This window comes from Acinonyx jubatus, chromosome A3 (genome assembly GCF_027475565.1).
Source record: "Acinonyx jubatus isolate Ajub_Pintada_27869175 chromosome A3, VMU_Ajub_asm_v1.0, whole genome shotgun sequence".
NCBI lineage: Eukaryota > Metazoa > Chordata > Mammalia > Carnivora > Felidae > Acinonyx > Acinonyx jubatus.
In genome coordinates, this window is record NC_069388.1 from 22,167,716 (window position 1) to 22,191,663 (window position 23,948).

General features: G+C 41.1%; 1 protein-coding gene across 4 annotated transcripts in view; it reads left to right on the plus strand.

Annotated features, from left to right (window-relative positions):
• Window positions 1-23,948, plus strand: part of NDRG3 (NDRG family member 3) — a 66,967-nt gene that overhangs the window by 4,039 nt on the left and 38,980 nt on the right. For all 4 annotated transcript variants that reach the window (XM_027070034.2, XM_027070032.2, XM_027070035.2 and 1 more), the window contains exon 2: window positions 14,340-14,441. In XM_027070034.2, coding sequence (XP_026925835.1) covers window positions 14,385-14,441 — 57 coding nt within the window. In that variant the 5' untranslated portion in view covers window positions 14,340-14,384. The remainder of the gene's footprint in view (window positions 1-14,339; window positions 14,442-23,948) is intronic.

Below are 23,948 nucleotides of genomic sequence, written 5' to 3' on the forward strand. Positions count from 1 at the left end.
GTCAGGTTGTCTATTCTGAAAGACCTTTTTAAATCAAGCCCCATCTGGTGCCTGGGTGGCTCAGTCAGCATCTGACTCTTGATTTTGGCTCAGGTCGTGATCTCACCAGTCAGTGAGATTGAGCCCCATGTCAGGCTTGGGATTCTCTCTTTCCCTCCCTACCCCTACCCCACTCCTGTCCTCCCTCCCTCTCTTGCTCTCTGTCTCGAAATAAACTAAACAAAAACAAAAAACCCTTCATCCTTTAAAAAAAATAAATCAAGCCCCCCCCCCCCCTTTTTTAAAGACTGATAATGGCCCACAAAAATTTAACCTAGATTTCAGGGCTTTCTTTGGTAAATGAAAGTTTTTATCTTTAATCACAATGCTGATTCTGTTGTATTTATAATATTTACCTACAATTTTACCATTGATTTGTTCTTTTATTAATGTGAAATTAACAAAACATATGAAGGATATTTTAAATCCCATGCAAAAGTGGGTGGGATTGGATCTTCATTTTATTTCTTCAGTGGAGGGATGTTACACTTGACTCAATTCTGTCATGTTTTCCATATGCCTCACAGAGTTTGACATATCAGTCCTAAATAAGTATCCATTGTTGATGGCTGAATGGGGTGTACTTTGGAGGAAATTAAAAAAAAAAAAAAAAAACTGTGAGATTTTAGCCATTTTATGTGAAACCATAATACTTGGCAGATAGAGACAAGGGGAAGTCAGGCTCTCGTGTCTTTGTTTGTTTGTTTATTTATTTATTTATTTATTTATTTATTAACTTTTATTTATTTTTGAGAAACAGAGTGAGACAAAGTGTGAGCCGGGGAGGGGCAGAGAGAGAAGGAGACACAGAATCTGAAGCAGGCTCCAGGCTCTGAGCAAGCGGTCAGGACAGAGCCTGATGCGGGGCTCGAACCCACAAACTGTGAGATCATGACCTGAGCCGAAGTCGGACGGTCAACTGACTGAGCCACCCAGGTGCCCCGGCTCTTGTGTCTTTATGTCTGCAGTTGAGAAAGCTCTAGGGACAAAGCCCCTCTTGCTATTCTTTACCTTATGAAGATGAAGAATATCTTTTGTGTCATTGTTTGGGACATTGTTTTGTTTTTTAATGTTTTTTTTTGAGAGAGAGAGAGAGAGAGAGAGCCCTTGTGTGAGTGGGGGTGGGAGTGCGGGCAGAGAGAGGGAGACCAAGGATCTAAAGTGGGCTCTGTGCCTGCAGCAGAGAGCCTGATGCGGGGCTCTAACTCATGAACTGCCAGTCCTGAGCCTAAGTGAGATGCTCAACTGACTGAGCCACCCAGGTGCCCTTGTTGGGATGTAGTTTTAACCAGGGTGTTGACTAAAATAGAACTCTGGGTGACTAGACAGTCCAAAGGATAGATTGCTTTTCAGATACAATCCAGGGTGCAGTGCTCTTCTATTAATTTAATAATAATAATAATACCTAAACTTTGGTGCTTTTTAGTTTTCAGAATTCTTTGGTCGCTAAGATCCTGGTAAACTCCAATAGCCAAACCTGAAAAAATAAGCAGAAGAATTAATGATCAGGTGGCGTCAAGGGAAAAAGTTGCCTTTTAGAGGCCTACCCAAGCTGTAGATGCAGGATTTTCAGTTTCAAATCCTTATTTTGCCAGGTTCATACTCTGCCACTTGCTAGCTGTGTGGCCTTTGGCATATCACAGAACCTCTCCAAGCCTCAGTTTCTTCATCTGCAAAGTAGGAGAAGATTATAGTACCTATCTTATAAATGGGGCGGGAAATAAAATGAAACAATGAATGAACAAAGTGCTTATCATGGTATCTGGTTTAGTGTATTAAGTTAGTATGAGTATTGAGTATTGCATCTTGTGCCGCATCTTAGGTTCTTGTTTGTTCTTTATCTCTACTCAGGCTGTTTTAAAGAACAAATTGTTTTCAGGGATTCTGTCTTAGAACTGATGGGAATCCAGATCCCATCCCAAAAGCGTGTACTAGAGCCTTGCCAGCAATAGTTTTCCTGGTGTCCTGAGTTGCATCCTTCAAGAGTGGATGACAGAGGGTAGTGCTTCTGCTTCTAGAGTTACTTTAGTATGACCCCCATGTGAGAGCTTCAGCTGGGTGTCTGGAATTAAAAAGAAGGCCCCTAGATAGGGCGTTTGCTCTGTTCTAGTAGTTATCTTTACCAGTACCATGGAATGAATAGATTGATTATACAGCACCGGCTCAGATTCCCAGCTTGGCAGTCTCTGCAGACCTCCTGTTTACCACCTGCTGCCATTCCAGAATCTAGGAGTGACACAACAGGAAGGCGGACCTGTTGGGGTGCTGCTCTTTTCCTTTCAGAAAAAAGCAAGGTGTGTAGATGGCCCTTGGCCAGGGCTGAGGACCAGCAGGGTTGTTTCTGCTAGAATGAGCGTGCTTTTGCAGCATGCTTTTGCAGCTGCCTTTGATCACTCCCCCCCTCCACTCCCTTTCCTTATGGGATAGCATCTCTGAGGGTATTTCTTCTGGTGGAGAGTAACCTAGACTTTCCTTTATGTAGTCAAAAGCTCAGTGAGCTATGTTTTAAAAAGTCATTGTTTCTTCCCTGGAGCTGAGTGGTTTGGCTTGTTTTTCTGGTTTTCTGGAGAGTCTCCTGAGACCCTTTCCTTTCCTAAGGGCCCCCAGGAGACAGCAACGAAACCAACATCCATTACTGTAGACCCTAAAGGGGATGCTTAAGTCAATAGTTTTACCATTAGATTAATTTGGGCTTTAACCTTGACAAAACATAGGAGCCAAGTCATCAGATAATTGTGCTTCTTATAGACTGAAGTATGGAATTTAGCCCAGTCCTCTGCGATATCTTTCAGAGCTTGGAATAGGAATCCAGGTGCCAGTCCTAGTCCCACACCCAGCTGGTCGTGTGAATTTAGGCAAGTCATGTAAATTTCTGGGCCTCTTTTCTCATTTGAGAATGAAGGCATAACTGTAGACCAGTGGTTCTCAGTCCTAGTTGCATGTAGCCACCAGTGGAACTTTAAAAACAATACCTGGGCCTTACCCTCACCCAATTAAATTGTATCTTTAAGGTTGGGGCCTGGGTATTGATATTTTTCAAAGCTCCCAGGTCTTTCTAATAGGTAACTAAGGGAACTACTGGACAAGATGGCCACTTTTTTTTTTTTAATGTATGTTTATTTTGAGAGAGAGAGAGCACCTACAAGTGGGGGAGGGGCAGAGAGAGAGGGAGAGAGAATCCCAAGCAGGCTCTGTGCTGACAGCACAGAGCCAGACTCAGGGCTTGAACTCACGAACGGTGAGATCATGACCTGAGCCTAAATGAAAAGTCAGCTGCTTAACTGACTGAGCCACCCAGGCGCCCCAGGATGACCATGTTTTAAACAGCTGTGTCATTCTGCTCTTTAGGAACCTTTACTGTCCACATAGTAAAGTCTGATTTATGTGTTCTGACCAGCCTTGTCTTCTTTCTGGCTACCTGGTTCTTGGTGTCTTCTGGATATGTTGTTCACCTTTCTTTCCCAACCTGATGTGCTCACATGGAATGTCTTCTCCCTTTCAGCTATCCAAAACCTATCCATTCAGTGCCCATCATCGTTATTTCCTTTGGGATCACTGTAGTCCTTACGTATTTGTCCCACCTCTGCACTGGTTTCCAAGCTTCATTTAGCTCTAAATGCAGTGAACACTAGATGCAAGGTAAGACATGATACTCAAGCACTATTCTGTCCTTTTGCAGGGATGAGACACGTGGAAATACCACTGGTGTGATTTTTATGTTATTAAAACATCTGTGGGTATCTTGTTGGCTATCTCATTATGCATGTGTATTTGACAACTATCAGTTGATGCATAGCTATTTATGACTTGACTCCAATGGACATTTTTAGCTTTATCTCCTATTAGTAATAGGAAACTACTGTTCTTGCCAAACTAGAACATTTTGCAGCAGACCTGTGCTTTCTCGTCTTCTTGCTTTTGAGTTCTCCTCCCTTTCTGCAATTTTTTTATTCTTCTCTCATCGTAACCTACAGGAATTTTATCTATTCTTCAAGGTCCAGTTCAGATGTTACTTCTTCCATGAAACTTTTTCTCAGCACCCACAACCTGCATCTTTGCCCTAAAGCTCCACCACCTTTGGAGCAGTGGTTTTCAACTTGGGGCGATTTTGTTCCCCAGGAGACATTTGGCAATATCTGGAGACATTTTTGGTTATCACAGTGATTTGAGGAGGGTACTACTGGCATCTAGTGGGTAGAGGCCAGAAATGCTGGTAAACATTCTACAATGTGCAGGATGGTTCAAAATGTTAGTGGTGCTGAGGTTGAGAAACTGTCTTAGCGTTTGTCCACTTCACAGGCTCATGTTTATACTGCTTTGAACTGTAGTGATCTGTTCATAGTCTTAATCTCCCTTGCTCAGTTGAACTAATGGGGAAGGTGAACTCAGCCCCAAAACTGTGCTTTCTTGTTAACTTCATAGAGTTTAGTCGTAGAGCTTGTGGCCTGATCCTAACAGCTCAGTGTAATTTAGGATGAGAGATAAAAAGAGGTCTTCAGCATGGGGTGGATTCCATGAGGCAGTCTGCAGAATTTGTCTTTTTTACCCACCAGGTCTTTTCATTCGTAATAACCTGGGAGGAAGTGCAATACAGGGCATAGAATGAGCATTTGGGATGAGAAGACAATTGGGGTTCAGTTCCAGCTGTTGCATTTAGTAGTTGTGTTATTTTGGTCAGTCCATTTCACCTCTGTCAGCCTCAGTTTCCTCATCTATGTAATAGAGATGATGCCAGTGCTCCCGTGTTCTACTTCATGGTGCAGTCATGATAATCCAGCAAGATATTAGATGTGAAGGTGCTTTGTAAAGTGCTATAATAGTTACTCATTCAGGCAGTGGTTTATGTGTAAAAAGAGAGAATGTGAGTCAGCTTGCTGTGGAAGCACCGCTGTCTACCTTCTCATTGCCTGCAGCTTTTCAGCTACCACTACTTCAGCACCAGCTCCAGCTGACCCCTTCCAGCTCATTCTCCTCAGTAAGGCTCCTTTGTTGCCTTCATTCTGTTTTGGTTGCCTGTCTGCAGTCTTGCCAAAACCAAAGTGATTAACTCTGCCTTTAGAATACAGACTAGTGGCCTGATGTCAGTACATCCTGGCAAAGCCTGATGAAGGCCAAATTACCTTGGTCATGAGGGAAAGCTACAAAACAAGACAGTTTGTAGTTTAGAAAGCCAATACTATGTGTAGTCTCTTATTGTCTTTAAGTTTGTTTATTTTGAGAGAGAGAGCACATGTGCACATGAGCAAGGGAGAGGCAGAGAGAGGCAGGGGAAGAGAGAGAATCCCAAGCAGGCTCCAAGCTGTCAGTGCAGAGCCCGACTTGGGGCTCAAACTCACAAACTGTGATATCGGGACCTGAGCCCAAACCAAGAGTGGGACGCTTAAGCAACTGAGCCACCCAGGCGCCCCAAGAAAGCAATGTTTTTAAGCACTAGAAATCTTAGTGAGTTTTCTCTGACCCAATGGACACAGTACAGGGTGAGATAAAAGCCTGAGAGTCTCATGCCCCTGGGATCAGGCCAGGTGCATCTTTCTGCTGATTTGCTGAGTGACCCTCAGCTAGTTGTTGAACCCCATCAGGTTGATACCTGGGGGATCCTTCTCTTTGGATTGTGGTAAGAACTGTAGAATTGAAGGATGGGGAAATAATGTAAAGTAGTACATTAAGGGAGATTCTGGGTCACAGAATGTCAGCCCTGTCAGGAGCCAATAAGATCATCCTGCCCAATCTCTTCTCTTAACTGATGAGGAAACTGAGACCTGGAAGGGGAAAATGCTTTACCCAATGCCACTCACCTAAGTAGGGCCTTACCTGGGTCCAAAGTCCACATTTGATGTATTTATGGGCTCTTTCCAAAACTCGAAGAATATGAGCATTCATTTTTTTCTGAGTGAACAGTTTGCACTATATTGTTGGACATTAGCCTGTGTTCTGCAGAGCCCTCACGGTGTCATCACCACTTCACCCAGAGCCTTTACACTTTTTTCTGTTTTCTATTTCAGAGTTTTGATGCAAAAATTAAGTCTGTAGCCTTTTTTTAAAATGTTTATTTAAATATTTATTTTGAGAGAGTGCGAGTGGGAGAGGGGAAGAGAGAGGTGGGGGGAGAGAGAATCCCAAACAGGCTCCATACTGTCAGCCCAGAGCCCGACATGGGGCTCAATCCCATGAACCGTGAGATCATGACCTGAGCCGAAATCAAGAGTTGGACGCTTAAGCAACTGAACCACCCAGGTGTCCCAAGTCCATAGTCTTGATCTTTAAAGACCCTCTCAGTGTTGTCTCTGAGTGTCAGAGAACACTGAGGTCTCTTTTGGTCATCCTAGGAACATTTTTGCTTGCACTTCAGAAATGTCAGTTTCTGTAATTCTATGAAGTGATATACATAGTCATGGGCTAATTTTTTAGCATGGAGAACTGAACCTTATTTTTCTTAGATTTTCACTGTCAAAAGATAATGGCCCTGGGGCGCCTGGGTGGCTCAGTCGGTTGGGCGGCCGACTTCGGCTCAGGTCATGATCTCGCGGTCCGTGAGTTTGAGCCCCGCGTCGGGCTCTGTGCTGACAGCTCAGAGCCTGGAGCCGGTTTCCGATTCTGTGTCTCCCTCTCTCTGACCCTCCCCCGTTCATGCTCTGTCTCTCTCTGTCTCAAAAATAAATAAACATTAAAAAAAAAAAAAAAAAGATAATGACCCTTTCTCAATCCACATCCTTCCCTCCTTGGCGTTGGAATTTTCCTCCTTACATGTAAACCTCCCTTCTCCCCTTAACTTCTTTGATAGCATAATTTTGCTTTTCTTCTTATGTCTCTGACATTTTTTTTCTTTGTCTCTCACTGGTTCTGCTTTTCTATCACTAACTTGTCTTTCAGAAAAGGCTTGCAGCTCCTCCTAGTCTCTGGTTTGATAAGCACCTGCAGATTTTCCTCATTAACTCACTCCTGCCTATACTCAGGTCTCTTAGAGGCCCATATTTTAACTCTGACTCTACACTGATTTTTGTCATCAGTTTCTCTGATTGCTTCTCAGCTCCCCCATTGCATTATTATTGACCGTTTTGTTTCCCTTGCATCTAGAGACATGTCAAGTAAGACGTTGCTTTGGCCAAGGTCAAAGAGGTTGTTGCCTTTTTTTTCTCCTCTAGGATTTTGATGGCTTCCTGTCTTACGTTTAAGTCTTTCATCCATTTTGAGTTTATTTTTGTGTATGGTGTAAGAAAGTGGTCCAGGTTCATTCTTTTGCATGTTGCTGTCCAGTTTTCCCAACACCATTTGCTGGAGAGACTGTCTTTTTTCCATTGGATATTCTTTCCTGCTTTGTCACAGATCGATTGGCCATAAGTTTGTAGGTCCATTCTGGGTTCTCTATTCTGTTCCATTGATTTATGTGTCTGTTTTTGTGCTAGTACTGTACTGTCTTGATGATTACAGCTTTTTAATACAGTTTGAAGTCTGGAATTGTGATGCCTCTAGCTTTGGTTTTCTTTTTCAAGATGCTTTGATTATTCGGGGTTTTTTCTGGTTCCACATAAATTTTAATATTGTTTGTTCTAGCTCTGTAGAATGCTGGTGTTATTTTGATAGGTATTGCAATAAATCCTGCTTCTAACTGTGACTACATTAGGACAGACTAACAAAAGCCCTTTTATCATTCCTTCTAAGGGACCCAGAGGATGCCAGTCAGGAACTCTCCTCAAACTATGAACCCCACATGCCAATCACGAGCATCCCAAACATCTATGCCACTTGCAGAGCACAAGCCTGATATTTAACCTCCAAAAGAAAAAATGGTTCTTTTCTCAGATCCCAGGCACCCTATAAACTTGATTGAGCTACTGAATGCCCAGAAGCTGAATTTTTATTTTCCTTTGTTTTAATATCGCATACATTTCATGAGGAGATAAGGTGGTTTGAATCTTTCATCACGAATCTCAGCCAGCATCTGCAATTCTCTTTTACAGTACCACTATGACTCAGTTAACTGAGACCTATACTTCTGTGCTTATTAATCACACTATAAACTGTGGCTACTTTTTATCTGGATGTCACTGTTTATCAGTAATTTATAATGACAGTTTTGAAGTTTTTCCTTTTTAAAGCAGTATTGCTCACTTTGGAAAATGTGGAACCACAGAACAATGAAAAGGTATTTTACTCACAGTCCTTGCATCTAAAGATGACCACTGTTAACATTTTAGTGTGTTTCCACTTGTTCTTTTTGTCCATGTAAAGTGGTGATTTTCTGAAATTTTTCCAACCTACCCACTTTATTCCCTACTTTATCTTATTTATTTATTTATTTATTCATTTATTCATTTATTTATTTATTTATTTTGAGAGAGAGAGAACATGTGACAGCGAGCAAGCAGGGGAGGGGTAGAGGGAGAGGAAGAGCCCAATCTCATAATCTGAGCCAAAATCAGGAGTTGAATGCTTAACCAACTGAGCCACACAGGCTCTCCTTATTCCCTACTTTAATTCACTCACTTGAAAGCAGGACCCTTCAAGATGTTACTTATTCAAATGTGACTCTCTGTGGGGGGATCTGTCAAGGAGCTCCAGGGCCAGAGGAAAGCCAGAGGTGCCCTCAGTTCCAAAGTGACTGGCATTCACCTAGTGTTGCCATGCATATTTTAAAGATGAAGAAAAATGCAATGTTTGTGCCAAGAGAAACACTTAAGGGCACAGATTGAATGAGAAGCCTGTCCCTATCAACTGGGCCCAATGCAGATAACACAGGACAGTAAACTGTTCTAGAGTGACTTAGGAATTGGCATCAAGACAGCAGATGTTCACCTTCCACATTATAAGGCACTTAATGCATTCCTCCAGAGACTCAATTTTTGCTTGGTTCTTACTGTCCCAAGCCCTTGCCAATGAGCAATTCTATAATACCTATAAGAAAACTAAGATCACATGGTGGAAAACTCCATCTCTGATCTCTCAGCTACACATGCTGGCTCCCTCCCAGGAATTTGAGGCCTGCAGTTCCCTCATCTGCATAAATGATAGGGCTGCCAGGTTTCATCCTGGTAATAAGGGCTACTAATATTCTTATGAAGCTGGTAGGGATTTTATAAACTGCAGTAGAATAACAAAATGTTCACCCTCTTTCCCAGTTGTAGGAGGCAGAGGAAGGGCTGACAAGTAAAACACCAGCCATCCTCAAAATGAACAGTGAACCTGCTACCAAATGGATAGAGTATGAAAGGTGAAAAGTGTAATTCCTACTCTGTGCCAGGAATTATAATCTCAGCACCAAATATTTAATCCTCTCAGGCAGATATTTCCATTTCTTAGAGACAACAAATTCAGGCTTAGAGAAGTTAATAACTATTCCAATATCTCACATCTATGTAAGTAATAGAGCAAGAATGTTAAAAACCTTTGCTTTCCCCACTATACCATAATGTCTAGGCCTTGTGTACTGACTGTAGGATCCTGGGCAAGTTTCTTCCTCTCTACCCACAGGGGCACCTCCTTGAAGTAAAGGTAGTAGAAGCCTACAGTAATCCTATATCACCAAAGACTTGGAAGCTAGAGTGAAGTTTTGAATCATCATACACCAAAGACTTGGAAGCTAGAGTGAAGGTTTGAGTCATCATACCAGGACAAGAACCCTCGCTATCTCAGTAGATAGCTTACAGACAAGGAGAAGACAGAATGAGGAGAGAGAAGAGAAATGAAATTCCAGCTATTACTTGGAAACTAGTTGCAGAAGCAAGAATTATTCTTGTTTGTTGTTAGAACAGTGTGCCTCAGACTTCAATGTACAATCACCTGGGGATCTTGTTTTTGATTTTAGCCAATCAGTTTTGAGTGATGGCAATCCAACTTGTGACCTCATCAGCTGAGGAGAGAAGAACATTGGAGTTGAGGTGGTGAAGAACTGAAAGGCTTAATTATAGCAACAATCCCCCCCCCCTTTTTAAAGTTTATTTATTTTGAGAGAGAGTGAGCACACATGCATGCAGGAAGGGCACAGAAAGAGAGAGAGAGAGAGAGAGAGAGAGAGAATCCCATCTTGGCGCTGTCAGCACATAGTCTGATGTGGGGCTCAACCTCACAAGCCATGAGATCATGATCTGAGCCGAAATCAAGAGTTGGAGGCTTAACCAACTGAGCCACCTGAGCACCCCAGCAATCCTTAATAGAGATGAGGATATGGTATAGGAAGACCTTTCATCTAATTTCATCCTACCTTCTTCCCAAAAGGATTTCAATAAATTAAATGGGATTTTTAAAAGATTCAACAGATCAAACCAACTAGAAGGGAAATATACTAAAGAGAAGAGTTAAGTAGTCTGTTGCAGAAATCTAGCTGAAAGGTGACAAGTGTGATCACACTACTAGAATCACAGATATAGAGAAAAGGGAAGATCTGGCATAAAAAGTTGGCAAAAATAGCATAAGGTCAGAAAAGAGATTTTGCCAGTGTTTTCAGTTAGAAAGAGAAAAGAATCATGGAATAATGGTGCAGTCAATAATAATGCAATGGGGTGCTGGGGAAACTGGACAGCGACATGCAGAAAAATGAACCTGGACCACTTTCTTACACCATACACAAAAATAAACTCAAAAGGGATGAAAGACCTAAACGTAAGACAGGAGGCCATCAAAATCCTAGAGGAGAAAGCAGGCAAAAACCTCTTTGATCTTGGCCACAGCAACTTCTTACTCAACACATCTCCAGAGGCAAGGGAAACAAAAGCAAAAATGAACTATTGGGACCCCATCAAAATAAAAATCTGCATAGCAAAGGAAACAATCAGCAAAACTAAAAGGCCGCCTACAGAATGGGAGAAGATATTTGCAAACAACATCTCAGATAAAGGGTTAGTACCCAAAATCTATAAAGAACTTATCAAACTCAACACCCAAAAAACAAATAATCCAGTGAAGAAATGGGCAAAAGACATGAATAGACACTTCTCCAAAGAAGACCTCTAGATGGCCAACCGACACATGAAAAAATGCTCAATATCACTCATCATCAGGGAAATACAAATCAAAACCACAGTAAGATACCACCTCACACCTGTCAGAATGGCTAACATTAACAACTCAGGCAACAACAGATGTTGGCAAGGATACGGAGAAAGAGGATCTCTTTTGCACTGCTAGTGGGAATGCAAACTGGTGCAGCCATTCTGGAAAACAGTCTGGCTATTCCTCAAAAAATTAAAAATAGAACTACCCTACAACCCAGCAGTTGCACTACTAGTTATTTATCCAAAGGATATAGTTATGCTGTTTTGAAGGGGCACACGTACCCCAATGTTTATAGCAGCACTATCAACGATAGCCAAAGTATGGAAAGAGCCCGAATGTCCATTGAAGGATGAATGGGTACAGATGTATATGTATATATATGTGTATATATATATATATATATGTATATATATATATATATATATACACACACACACACACAGTGGAGTATTACTCAGCAATCAAAAAGAATGAAATCTTGCCATTTGCAGCTATGTGGATGGAACTAGAGGGTGTTATGCTAAGCAAAATTAAAGAAAGACAAATATCATATAACTTCACTCATATGAGGACTTTAAGATACAAAACAGATGAACATAAGGGAAGGGAAGCAAAAATAATATAAAAAAAGGGAGGGGGACAAAACACAGGAGACTCCTGTATGTGGAGAACGAACAGAGGGTTGCTGGAGGGGTTGTGGGATGGGGGATGGACTCAATGGGTGAGGGGCATTAGGGAATCTACTCCTGAAATCATTGTTGCACTGTACGATAACTGACTTGAATATAAATTAAATAATAAAACAAAGCAGGATTTACTTTGGTGTATTTGGTCAGTAATAGCTAAAAGATAGTCTAGAACCCATACTCTCTCCTTAGCCAAGTAAGTCAAAGCCATGCAATCTTATATCTGGAGAGAAAAACAGAAAAATGGATTAATAGGCTACTACCTTGTGAAGACTTTTTTGATTCTCACCAATCAGAAGCAATTGTTCCTTGAACTATTACGGCCCTTCTTTTTACTTATTGTTTTGTAGTTAGTTTATAGATAGCTGTCGTCTCTACCCTTTAGTAAACTGGAAAGCAAGGACCTTCTTTGTATCTTCCATAATGCTGTGCACAGTGGGTATTCAATAAGTGGTTGTTGAATAGCTACATCCCCAACTCATTGAATTAGTATTTTTCCTGACTGATAAGTTCAAGGCCAAGGCAGAGGAGATGAAGCCTGGGGCTTTAAAGTCTGGGTGGAGGGGCACCTGGGTGGGTCAGTTGGTTAAGCGTCCAACTTCGGTTCAGGTCACCATCTCACAGCTCATGGATTCGAGCCCCACATTGGGCTCTGTGCTGACAGCTCAGAGCCTGGAGCCTGCTTCAGATTCCATGTCTTCCTCTCTCTCTCTGCCTCTTCCCTGCTCACACTCTGTCTCTTTCTCTCAAAAATAAATAAACATTATAAAAAATAAAATAATAAAGTCTGGGTGGAATAACTTGTCTACAATATCCAGTATTTGCAGCCTCTCCCCATGACTTCCTGTCCAGTGTTATGGAGTAAGAATTTATGGCTCATTACTCTGCCTCCCCACCTCCATCTACTCTCTTCTCCTAGAACTCTGTTTCCCTGTCTTCTCCTTCTCTGTTGGTTATCTATTGCTATGAAACAAATCAGTCTCAAACAGGATTATTATTGCTCATAGTTTCTGTGAGTCAGGAATGCAGGTGGTGGCTTGGTAGGATGGCTCAGGTTCAGGGTCTCCAATGTGGTTGCAGTCATATATCTCTGGGGCTGCAGTCATCTGAAGTCTTGACTGGGCCTGGAACATCCATCTGCAAGGTAGCTTACTCACATGGCTGGCAGATTGGTACCGGCAAGTTGGTTCCTTTCTACATGGGCCTCCCCAGAGGCTGTTTGAATGTCCTCACTATACTATATCTGGCTTCCTCCAGAACTAATGAGTGAAGACTATAATGTCTTGAAGCAGAAACTATGCCTTGTATGATATAACTTCAGATGTCATGTATTGTTGCCTCTGCCATATTTTATTACTTACACAGACCATCCCTGATTTATTTGGAGATTACATGAGTGCAGATATCAGGAGTCAAGGATCATTGAGTTGTTTAGAGGCCGTCTTGGAAGCTGGCTCTCCTACTCTCCATCTACTGCTATGATTCACCAAGTAAAGGCTAATGAGCTGCCTTGGTTCATCTCCCCCTACATTCCCATTCTTAAGTCAAGGCCTCATCCTGGGCTATAGCATTAGCCTTCCGTTTTTGTTCCCCTTTTAATCCTTTCTCCATACTGTTGCTTCCTGAAGCATAGCTTTGAACTTGTTGTTCTCTTAGTTACACATCTTCAGTAACTAAACTGTACACTCCAGAAAAGCAAAGACTAGTATCTGTTGCTGCAAAAAAAAAAAAAAAAAAAAAAAAATTACCGTAGGGCCACCTGGGTGGCTCAGTTGGTTAAGCGTCCAACTTTGACTCAGGTCATGATCTCACAGTTCATGAGTTTGAGCCCGCATCAGGCTGTCTACTGTCAGCACACAGCCCACTTTGGATCCTCTGTCCCCCTCTCTCTACCCCTCCCCTGCATGCTCGTTTGCTCTGTCTCAAAAATAAACATCTTAAAAAATAATACTTCAAAATATATATATTACCACAAACTTACTGGCTTAAAACAGCATACAACACATTTATTGTCTGACAATATCTGGGGGTTGGGAATCTGGCAAGAGTTGACTGGGTCCTCTACAAGTCTGCAGTGAAGGTGTTGGTCAGGGCTAGGTTCTCGTCTGAGGTTTGATTGGGGAACTATCCACTTCCAGTCCCATGTGGTTGTTGACAGCAATCAGTTTGTGCAGGTTGTTGGACTGAGTGTCTTAGTTTCTTGGTCTTTTGGCTGGAGGCTGTCCTCAGTTCTTTGCCATGTGGCCCTCTCACACATGCCAACTTGCTTCTTCAAAGCTAGCCAAGGAAAGTGTGTCTTTTAGCAAGACAGATGTTAAAATATTATGTAATGTCATCATGTACAGGTACTTTTGTACATTCCATCACTTGCCATTTTGGTTAAAAGCAGGCCATGGGTCCCATCCACACGCAGTGGTGGGAGGGGGTTATGCAAGGGTATGAATACCAGGAGACAGATCATGGAGGCCACTTTAAAGTCTGTCTTCCATAACTGTTTAGTCTTCTGTGTCTTCAGCACCCTGAGCAGTGCATGACACTAATCTCTAGTATTGCAGTGAATCAACATAGTGTGACTATTATGTTTCCAGCTTCTAGATTAAGCCTCTTTACTTCTTTCTGTTTCAGAGTTACTGATTTATTCTCGAGAATCCTCTACTCTCATCTGTCCTGATGGATGAACTTCAGGATGTTCAACTCACAGAGATCAAACCACTTCTAAATGATAAGGTAAAGACCATGCTGTTTTCACTAAAATATATGTCCTTTCTGTGATTAGTTAATTCTCTATATTTTCTTAATAGCAACTAACTCAAAACATTCATCTTCACTTTCGATGGAGGAAATACTTTAAAAAATAAATTTCTTAACCATCTTTTTGATATCTTTCCTTCTTTTTTCTTTCTTCCTACTTTTGTTTCCGTGGGCCAAATTCAGTCAAGTTATCCTTGAGACTGTCTTGTTTTACTGATAGAGACATTAAGGGAAAAAAATATGACAAAGTTAGGCAGAAATTATGAGAGTGAGGTTTGACTTAGAATCCAAGTGTCTTGACTTTCAGTTTCTATAAGGAAAAGTGAATATCTATGGCTGGTGATGTACATAGGCTGTAAGACTTTCCCTAATGTTTGTCAAGTCTGCTATGTGACCTTTCAACTTTGAGATTTTCATCGGGGATGTATGGATGTCAGTAATACACCTCATTTTTCTGTTAGTGTTAGACAACAGTGAACAGCGTAGTTTAGTCACCAGAATTTAGAGAATAAAGACTGGTGTGATGGTAGGAGTTACCAAAAAGCTAAGAAAGGATTATCCTGCCTCCTGTCTGTCCCCATTCAGTAAGTGTTCCTGAAATTCCCTTTTCTATCCTCTACTTTTGGTTTATTGTCATTACCCCTATTAAAATACTCTTGTAGGAGTGCCTGGGTGGCTCAGTCGGTTAAGTGTCTGACTTTGGCTCAGGTCATGATCTCATGGTTCGTGAGTTTGAGCCCCACATTGAGCTCTGTGCTGATAGCTCACGGCTCAGAGCCTGGAACCTGCTTTGGATTCTGTCTTCCTCTCTCTCCCTGCCCCTCCCTCCACCTTTCAAAAGTAAATAAACATTTAAAAATACATACATACATACATACATACATACATACATACATACATACATACATACTCTTGTAGCTAGGTGTGAATGAGCCCATGGCATTCTTCCCTGAGGAAAGTATTGATAAAAGGTAAGAGTAAAGGGGGCACCTGGGTGGCTTAGTTGGTTAAGAGTCTGGCTTCGGCCCAGGTCATGATCTCACAGTTCATGAGTTCAAGCCCTGCATTGGGCTCTCTGTTATCAGCGCAGGGCCCCCTTCAGATCCTCTGTACCCCTCTCTTTCTGCCCCTCCTTGCTCATTCATATATTCTCTCTCTCTATCTCTCAATCTCTATTTAAAGTCAACATTAAAAAAAAAAAAGTAAGAGTAAAGATGGATGAGGTTGGGATGGGGGTCCTACAACAGAAGATGCTGTTGCCCTTATCTTTTTTGGCCAAAGGCCCACCTATAACTTCTAGGGCTGTTGACTTACCATGTGTTTATTAATTTGCTATTGAATCCTGTCAGTCCCATTTTCATTCCTATGACCTCATCTCTCTACCCTACTCCCACCCCATCTTTTATCTTTTACTAGAGATTTTGCCCTCTCCTTCGTCAGGCTGCACACCTTTTTTAGCCCCTATTTGGTTTCTCCTGCTGCTTTCCCTCATCTTTTCAGAAAATCTTGACCGTCTTTACTGTCTTCTGGCTGTCCCCAAAATAATGTGCCACAAGGAGGAAGGAAATAAAATCTGTATCTGTAGAGCTTATGTATAGCCACAGAAATGAATAGTTACAAGGCAGGTGGAAGTAGACAATTTAACTTCAGGAAGGTAGTAATCGATCCTAAACCTGGCTGATCATCAGAATCAACTGGGGAATTGTTTAGAAATAGGGAATGCTGGCTTCCACTGTAGACTAGCTAAATTGGAATGTAAGGGGAGGGAGACAGGACATACACACACACATACCACACACTTTTCTATGACCAGTGGTCTTCAGCTTTGGCTGCTTATTGGAATTACTTGGGGAGATTTAAATATCACCGATGATTTTTGGTAGAGATTCTCCAGATTCTGACTGAATTGGTCTGGGGTGTGGTTGAGCTTTTTAAAAAAAATCCTGAAATTGAGAACCATGCCTAAAGTGATTCTGGTTAGTCATTGTTGGAAACCCGTACCCTGATGGGTCTCGGATATTTGAGGACTGAGGTACAAATAGGAGGAGGATCCTTCCTGGACCCCAGAAGGGCACAGGATGCCTGAGCAGGTGCCTGCATGAAAGAGCAGTTTGTTGCATATCTCATAGAAAAGGCAGCTGGAAGAGGAAAGATTCAATGTATATGACCATGGAAAAACAATAAATTAACACCTGGGTCTTCCTCTCTTGAGGCTTCAGTGATGCCTTGGCTGTGTCTAAAGTGTGCCCAAGTGGTATGGATGGAATTGTGCTCATCCCCTCACCCCAAACTTGCATGTTGAAACCCTAACCCCACATGTCACCATATGGGACATAGGGCCCTTAGGAGGTGATTAAGGTAACGTGAGGTCATAAAGGTAGAGCTTTAATCCTGTAGGACTGGTGGCCTTATAAGAGGAAGAGCGAGAACTCTCTCTCTTACACACCACCCCCCATGTGAGGACATAGGGAGGTGGTAGCCATCTGAAAGCCAGGAAGACAGCTCTCACCAGAAACCAAACCCTGCTGGAATCTTGGTCTCGGACTTTCAGCTTCCAGAGCTGTGTCAGGCTGCCCAGGCAGTCTAAGACACTACTCAGTCAGTGTCTCACTTCCTAACATCTGTTAGCTTCTCTTTGATGTGCTGTTCCTACCCACTTCCCATGCTCTCTCTCTCCCTGAGAAGTGTTCCTATCTCCTCACTATTCTTGAAAGCTCCCCTGCTCTAGCCCAGCTTTGCAGAAGAAGATTGGTGTGAGGCATTCCCAAAGAGTTCCACCCTCTTAGTCCCCCTGGCCCAGTACATCAGTGCTTCTGTCTTTGCCCAGCATGTGTGTGCTTTTGCATACATTCTGAAAGGTACGATGGTAACACCCTTCATCAGGTATTTCATTTGATCCCCCAGTTGCCCAGTGGTATAGGGAACACAGATCAGTTTGTTCCCATACTGCTGATGAGAAAACTAAGGATGAGAAAGGTGAAATAGCTTACTCAGATTGAATGCCATAGAATGCTTGCTGTCAGGTAGGATTTCTCAGTCTTGGCACTGTTAATGTTTTGGGATGGATAACTGTTGTGGGGACTGTTGTGCATATTGTAGGACATTCAACAGCATTCCACTATAGCAATACCACTAGATTCTCTATCCACTAGATTCCAATACCACTCAGTTGTGACAACCAAAATGTCTCCAGACATTGTCCAATATTCCATGGGGTCACAGTCTCCCCAGGTGAGAACCACTGCCATAGGGGATAGGCCTTCAAGTTTTGATAGGAGTAGATGTCTGGAAGGTTTTTGGGGGGGGGGGGGCAAGTTTTTTGGCCTATCCTGCTATTATTGATTATGCACCTTTTATGTGCCAGGTGCTTTACGTACTTTCTTTTAATCATCAGAGTATCCCTTTGAAGTAGATAGTATTTTTCCTCACTTAGAAGATGAAAAACTGGCTTGCCCGGTCAGTATGTGGCAGAGTCAGGACTGAAACCCAGGTCTGTCATATTCTAAACCCTGAGTCCTTTCTACTATGTGACCTCATCACCTCTGTGGCTTGCCATGTCTCTTTAAGGAAAAGCCTAGAGATGTGTATCATTTCATCTCGTCTTTTTGCCCATTTTCATAGATATACTCTTAGCTAGAAAACATTGCTGTACCCTTCCAAGCTTCAGGGAGCTAGAGGAAGTCTAGACCCAACCTGTCATGGAGAGATTTGTCCTGAGATGACTATAAGGAAGCATTCTCAGAATAGCTTTAAGCAAGGCTTATGTTAACTTGTCTCTTGTCATTTGTTGGTACTTTTCCCATTTAATTTTAGTATGCTTGTAATTTTGTCTGTGGCTCAGAATTGTGAAGAAGTGGGTAATTTTGCCATGCCTGTTTTGGCTCCAGTAATGAAAAGAAGCAATTGCCAGTGCTTATCTTTGTTTTGGGGGGCAGACATTGTATAGAAATGTGAACCGATTTTTTTTCTTAAATAGCATTTAACTATTTGTAGTGCATTTTCACAGATATTATCTTCTTTAAATCTCCCAACCTCCTATGAAATAAGTAGTTAAAGGTATTTTTAACTCCATTTTACAGATAGGCTCAGAGAGGTTATAGTACTTGTCTAAAGGTAGTGTCTAGAAGGGTGGTGAACCCACATCTGTTGACTTCAACTTGGATCAGGGGGTCTAGGGCTCTGCCCACCACCTGCTGCCTCTTGAAGCTGGTCATTCCAACCTCCTCAACCTTAAAACAAGCAGGAGAGCTGACTGATTTGTGCTTCATTTTCTCTAACCTCAACTATATTAAAGTATGCGCCAGAAAAGACTAATAAAAGAAGAGCAAAACATTAATGATAGCAGCTATTTCTCAATAGAGAGATGATGGATGGTTATAATTTTCTTTATACTTCTCTACAGTGAGCGTGTACTTTCCTTTTTGTAATTGGAACACCAGAAAAAAAGGATTTGGTACAAAATGATACAAAAATGTACAAAAATGGTACAAAAAATACTGAACCGAGTGAAAGCCAAGGGGCAGTCTTGAGAAAATAAGCAGAAAGCCACAACTGGCTTCTGCAGAATTGAGGAAACATCAAGTAGGTTGAATAAGTAGTGGAGAGAATAGAAACAAGTTATTTACCTTTTTTGGTTGTTAAAATAGAAAGTGAGATAGACCGTATCGCAGTTTAAGTTTTCCGTCTCTACTCATGACTGGAAATGTAAGCAGAGGAGAGAAAACCCATGAATGAGCTTGTTTGTAACTTTCAGGACAGCAGAGACAGGCGAAGGGTTAGTGCCAAGGTTTCTTTCTTTTTTTTTTTTTTTTTAGAGTTAAAAACAGAGTTGTTGACCTTTTCATTAAAGACTATTTGTGAAGTGCTACCTCTACTATGCACTGGAGGGTGGGTGTCTATTAATGTGCTAAGAAGTGATTGTCACATATTGTCATAAATGGCCTAGATGGGACTGGAGCAGGAAATGAGTTCCCAAGCAAGTAATGGTACCACTGTGACAGACCACTGTCAACTGGCTACAAGATCAGCAGGAGATAGTGGAAGAAGCCATAGCCACAAGCTACCTAAGGAGTTTTTAGTGCAGGCGGTCAGTGACACATGACATTAACCTGATAGTATGTTATAGAAGAGTTTATTTTAGACTTGAAATTGTACTTTTTCAGCAGTGTACAGATGATTATCTGATTGTAGACAGTTTTATCCAAGTATCTAACCTCTTTATAAATTTCTTTGTGAAGTCTCAGTTTCTTTGTATTTTTTGAAGTCCATAATATAAGTGCTTTAAATATATATACACATATACCCACACAAACACACTCATGCATATATATATATATATGTATATAATTTTCACTTTGGATTTTCAGCTTGATCAGATTTCTATTTAAAAATGGTTTATTGGGGCGCCTGGGTGGCTCAGTTGGTTGAGTGTCAGTTGGTTTTGGTTCAGGTCATGATCTCACAGTTCATGGGTTCAAGCCCCACTGCACTGACAGTGCAGAGCCTGCTTGGGATTCTCTCTCCCCTCTCTCTCTGCCCCTACCCCACTCTCTCTCAAAGTAAATAAACTTAAAAAAACTTTTTAAAATAAAGGTTTATTGATGATTGTAAAAACATTGATTTATTAATCCGTGTTAATTGATTAAATTAATCTTTATTAACAAAGAAAAGGTATTTTCTAGGTTTATCTAACCCTTCTGCTTATACAGTTACCCATCTTTCCACTTTCTGTTGGTAGGGATTGTCTTTTGTTACTAGAAATGCCATATTTTATTCTTTGACAGTTTTTTTTTTCAAATCAGCTTGTTTCTAAAACTTTTATTATTGTAACAACTCCTTCTCCCCACTTTAGTTCCTAAAGTGCATGTAACTTTGGTGTTCATTTCTTACTCAAATTGAATATCTCTATTTTGAGATGCTTATAACCTTTAAAAATGATGTTTACTGTGTTTACTGAGTACCAGGACTGGGAATAGAGGTACCCTACCATACTTCAGATTCACAGAACAGGTATATTTGCCCCAAATCTCTTCCTGTTGGTAGTTGGTTCTAAGGTCTTATGCATCTTGTCTTTCTTTATATCTGTTGTTTTCTGTCTTTTGAAACTATATATGCCTCTTGACTAGATCTCATGTCGGGAAACTACATTTCTTTTCTCCCTAGCAATTGTTTTTTAAATTCCCCCCATCGTCCTTCTATTCATATTTCTCTTCATTCATTGATCTATTCTTAGTTGCTTCTTGCTTATTCTCCAGGCTTATAATATTTGAGAGAATGACTTTTTAATCTACCTTCTTGAGCTGCTTCATTTATCTTCATTCACCTTCTACATGTAGTCTTGAGGCTACACCAGGAAATACTCCCTTTGGCTGGCGTCTACCTTGACTGCAACTTTCAGTAATTATTTTTTTCTTGGCCCACTCTTTTTTACTGTCTTCCTCCAATTATTCTATTATTTTAATTTTTTCTTGACTCCTTTTCTGCTAATTAAGTCTGCTTAGTGCAAGAATCTCTCTGAACATGGAATTAATGGTATCTTCAAAATGGACAGAAAGAAAAAAGAAAACACCCAGAACTTGAAATTTCTGGGAATTTTGTTAGAGTATAACCATGTACCTCTAATATCAGAGATAGGTAAGTCCCTAGGGAATTCTTTCTTCTAGGATGCACCCAGTGAGTAGTATTGAATTTTTAATGAATTCAGGGAATATGGCTTCAGTTTACCACAGTTGAGAGGGGACCAGCTAATGATCTCCATTCAGAAACTCTGGATGCCAAATACTATGAAACAGACTTAATCATATCCTTTCTCTAGGATGATCACTCAGGAAGCCTGTAGCCACTCTCCAAGACCACCTGGTGCCTCTTTAAAACAACAACAATAACAAGTGTTATACTGAGGAATGTATAGAATTGTTGAGTCACTACCTTGTACACCTGAAACTAATATAATACCACATTAATTATACTGGAATTAAAGTCAACAACTGTTAGATAGTTTTTGTCCAGTTACAGTACCTTTTTTCTGGGAGTCTAGCTGTGAATGTTGGATAAGGAACACGTAGTTGTTTTTTGCTAGATAGTTAATGAAAAAGGGTGGCTTTGGTTTCTGGAGAGAATTGCCTCTTTCTCCTTTTGGTATTTCAGAGGTTTTGTGCTCATCTCAGTCTTTAGGAACTCAAAAAATGCCTCATGACTGTGATCATGTGGTTGTGAGGAAGGAAAACTCATGCATACAATGACAGCTGCTTTCCAAAGAGCTCATCCGAATTTGTGTCTCTCTTCTATGACCAAGATTTTAGTTCAGTCTAGAGTGATTTTCTTTAATCTTTCTAAGTCTCTAAAGGAACCTCTGGGAAGCCAAAAGATTGAAGTCTAATATGGTCTGTTTGTATATCATTATACATTATTCCTCAAAAGATTAAATGAATCTTTAAATCTTATATTACAAAATAACAAGTTACAAACATATTTTTTGTATCATACCAAATCCTTGTTTTCTACTTTTCTAATTACAAAAAGGGAGTTACTTCCTTATTGTAGGAAAGTACAAAGAAAATTATAATCATCCATCATCTCTCTATTGAGAAATAGCTGCTGTCGTTAACATTTTGGTATTTTTCTGCTAGTCTTTTTTTGGTGCATATTAATGTAGTTGAGGTCAAATTGTAAAGACTGTTTGTATCCTTTATTTTTGCTTAGTCACCATATCCTACTTAAACCATCTACCCTAGTAGTGCATGAGAGGGCCCTTCCTTTTGCTTTTCACAATCTAACTAGAAATTAAATGCAGTGACTTCTCTGAAGGACTTCTCAGGCATTTTGTGGGGCTAGTGGGAGCCGTGGAACATTATGATCCTTGTTGCCAACGACAGCATTCCTCAGAGATGTGCTACCCAGTCCCGTTTGCGTGGTGTCTTAGGTGTCCTTCCGTGCTGTGACTGCATCAGACTTTATTTTGTGAATGTGGTTTCATGCCAGGAGCAATATTTCAGACTAGCTGTCTCTACCACTCTTTCCTGTTCTTGGTCCCATCTTCTGTCTCTGTGATTGGTAATCTGTTGTGACTTCACTGCCGATTTTAGAGAAACAAGGGTGTGCTCCTCCCTAGCCTTGTTCTTTCAGAAGCTTTCTGCTTCTAGATCAGTGCTATCCAGAAGTTCTCAGTAATGGAAGTGGAAAAATGGAAATTCTGCAATAATGGAAATGCTCTGTATCTGCACTGCCCAATAATAGAGTAGCTACTAGCCACATGTGTGTATCAAGCACTTGAAATCTGAGTAATGTGACAGAGAAACTGGATTTTTTAATTAATTTTAATTGCCACATGTGGCTAATGGCTACCCTAATAGATAGTGTCACTCTAGATTATCTCAGTAGGTTCTGCTAGTTAACTCTTATAGAGAGGACAGTTTATATCTTAGAGGTTTTATGTGTGTGTGTATGGTTGGTTGGTTTGTTTTTACACAGTGGGCTGTGTTTCTAACCTGTCTGTTTTGTTCTGCCAGCAGTGTGGGTAGAGGATACAGAACTGTTTCTAAGAGGATCTTGAAAAGGGGTATCAGACTTCTTCATACTCCCTTGGGATCAGAAATCTAGATCCTGTCTGGAGGGGCAGCTTTTGGGAACGTGTTTAGTAGTGGCTCCACATCTCTTGGAAGTCAATTGTAGACAGAACAGATATGTTACTCTAACACAGTTTCTAAATAATGAGACGTTTTCCCCCAGGGGGTGGGGGTGTTTACTTTATGAAAGATCAGGTCAGAATGGTTTTTTCCCCTCTCAGATATATCACTCATTATCCTTTTTGTATACTCTTAGGTCATATTTTTGCAACTCTGGCATCTGAAATGCTATAAAAATGCCTCTGAGTCATTGCCATTGATTTTTTTTTTTTTTCCCAAACAAACATTACTATGATATAATCTCATTTTAGAAGTCTGGTGAATTCTCCTTGAATCTTTTGACTATGTTCTACTTTTGAAATGACTCAGTGACTTGTCCTTTTTCCTATCAGCAATTTTATGGGATGCAACAGATAGGCCAGTGTATTAGGAATCCTGTTTTGTCTGTCTTTCCCTCCTTCAGTGATATTGCCTTTTTCCCTTGTTAAATTACAAGTCTTCCATTTCTGATCCATCTATATCTTTGTTCTCTTCTTGATTCTTTCTTTAATTCCTGGTTCTGGGCACCCTGGCTCCTGCCCTCCTTTGCTCCTCTCAGGGTTGGCCTCCAACCCCTTTTTCCCAGATACTTTCTGTGTGGGTTGTGACTGTGCCCTAAGACTTTGATCCTTGTTTTATCCTCTTCCCACAGGTTCTCACTGCTCTCTTTAGGGAGGGAAGCAGGAAATTACATTACTGGGCAGCCAGGCTCCTTTCCTTTATCTTTACAGGAAGCCTGCCAAAGTGTAATCTTACCTTTTACATGTTAGGAGCCCACCCTGTCTCTGAAGCCTTTTGATGAGAATCATTTTAGCTTTAT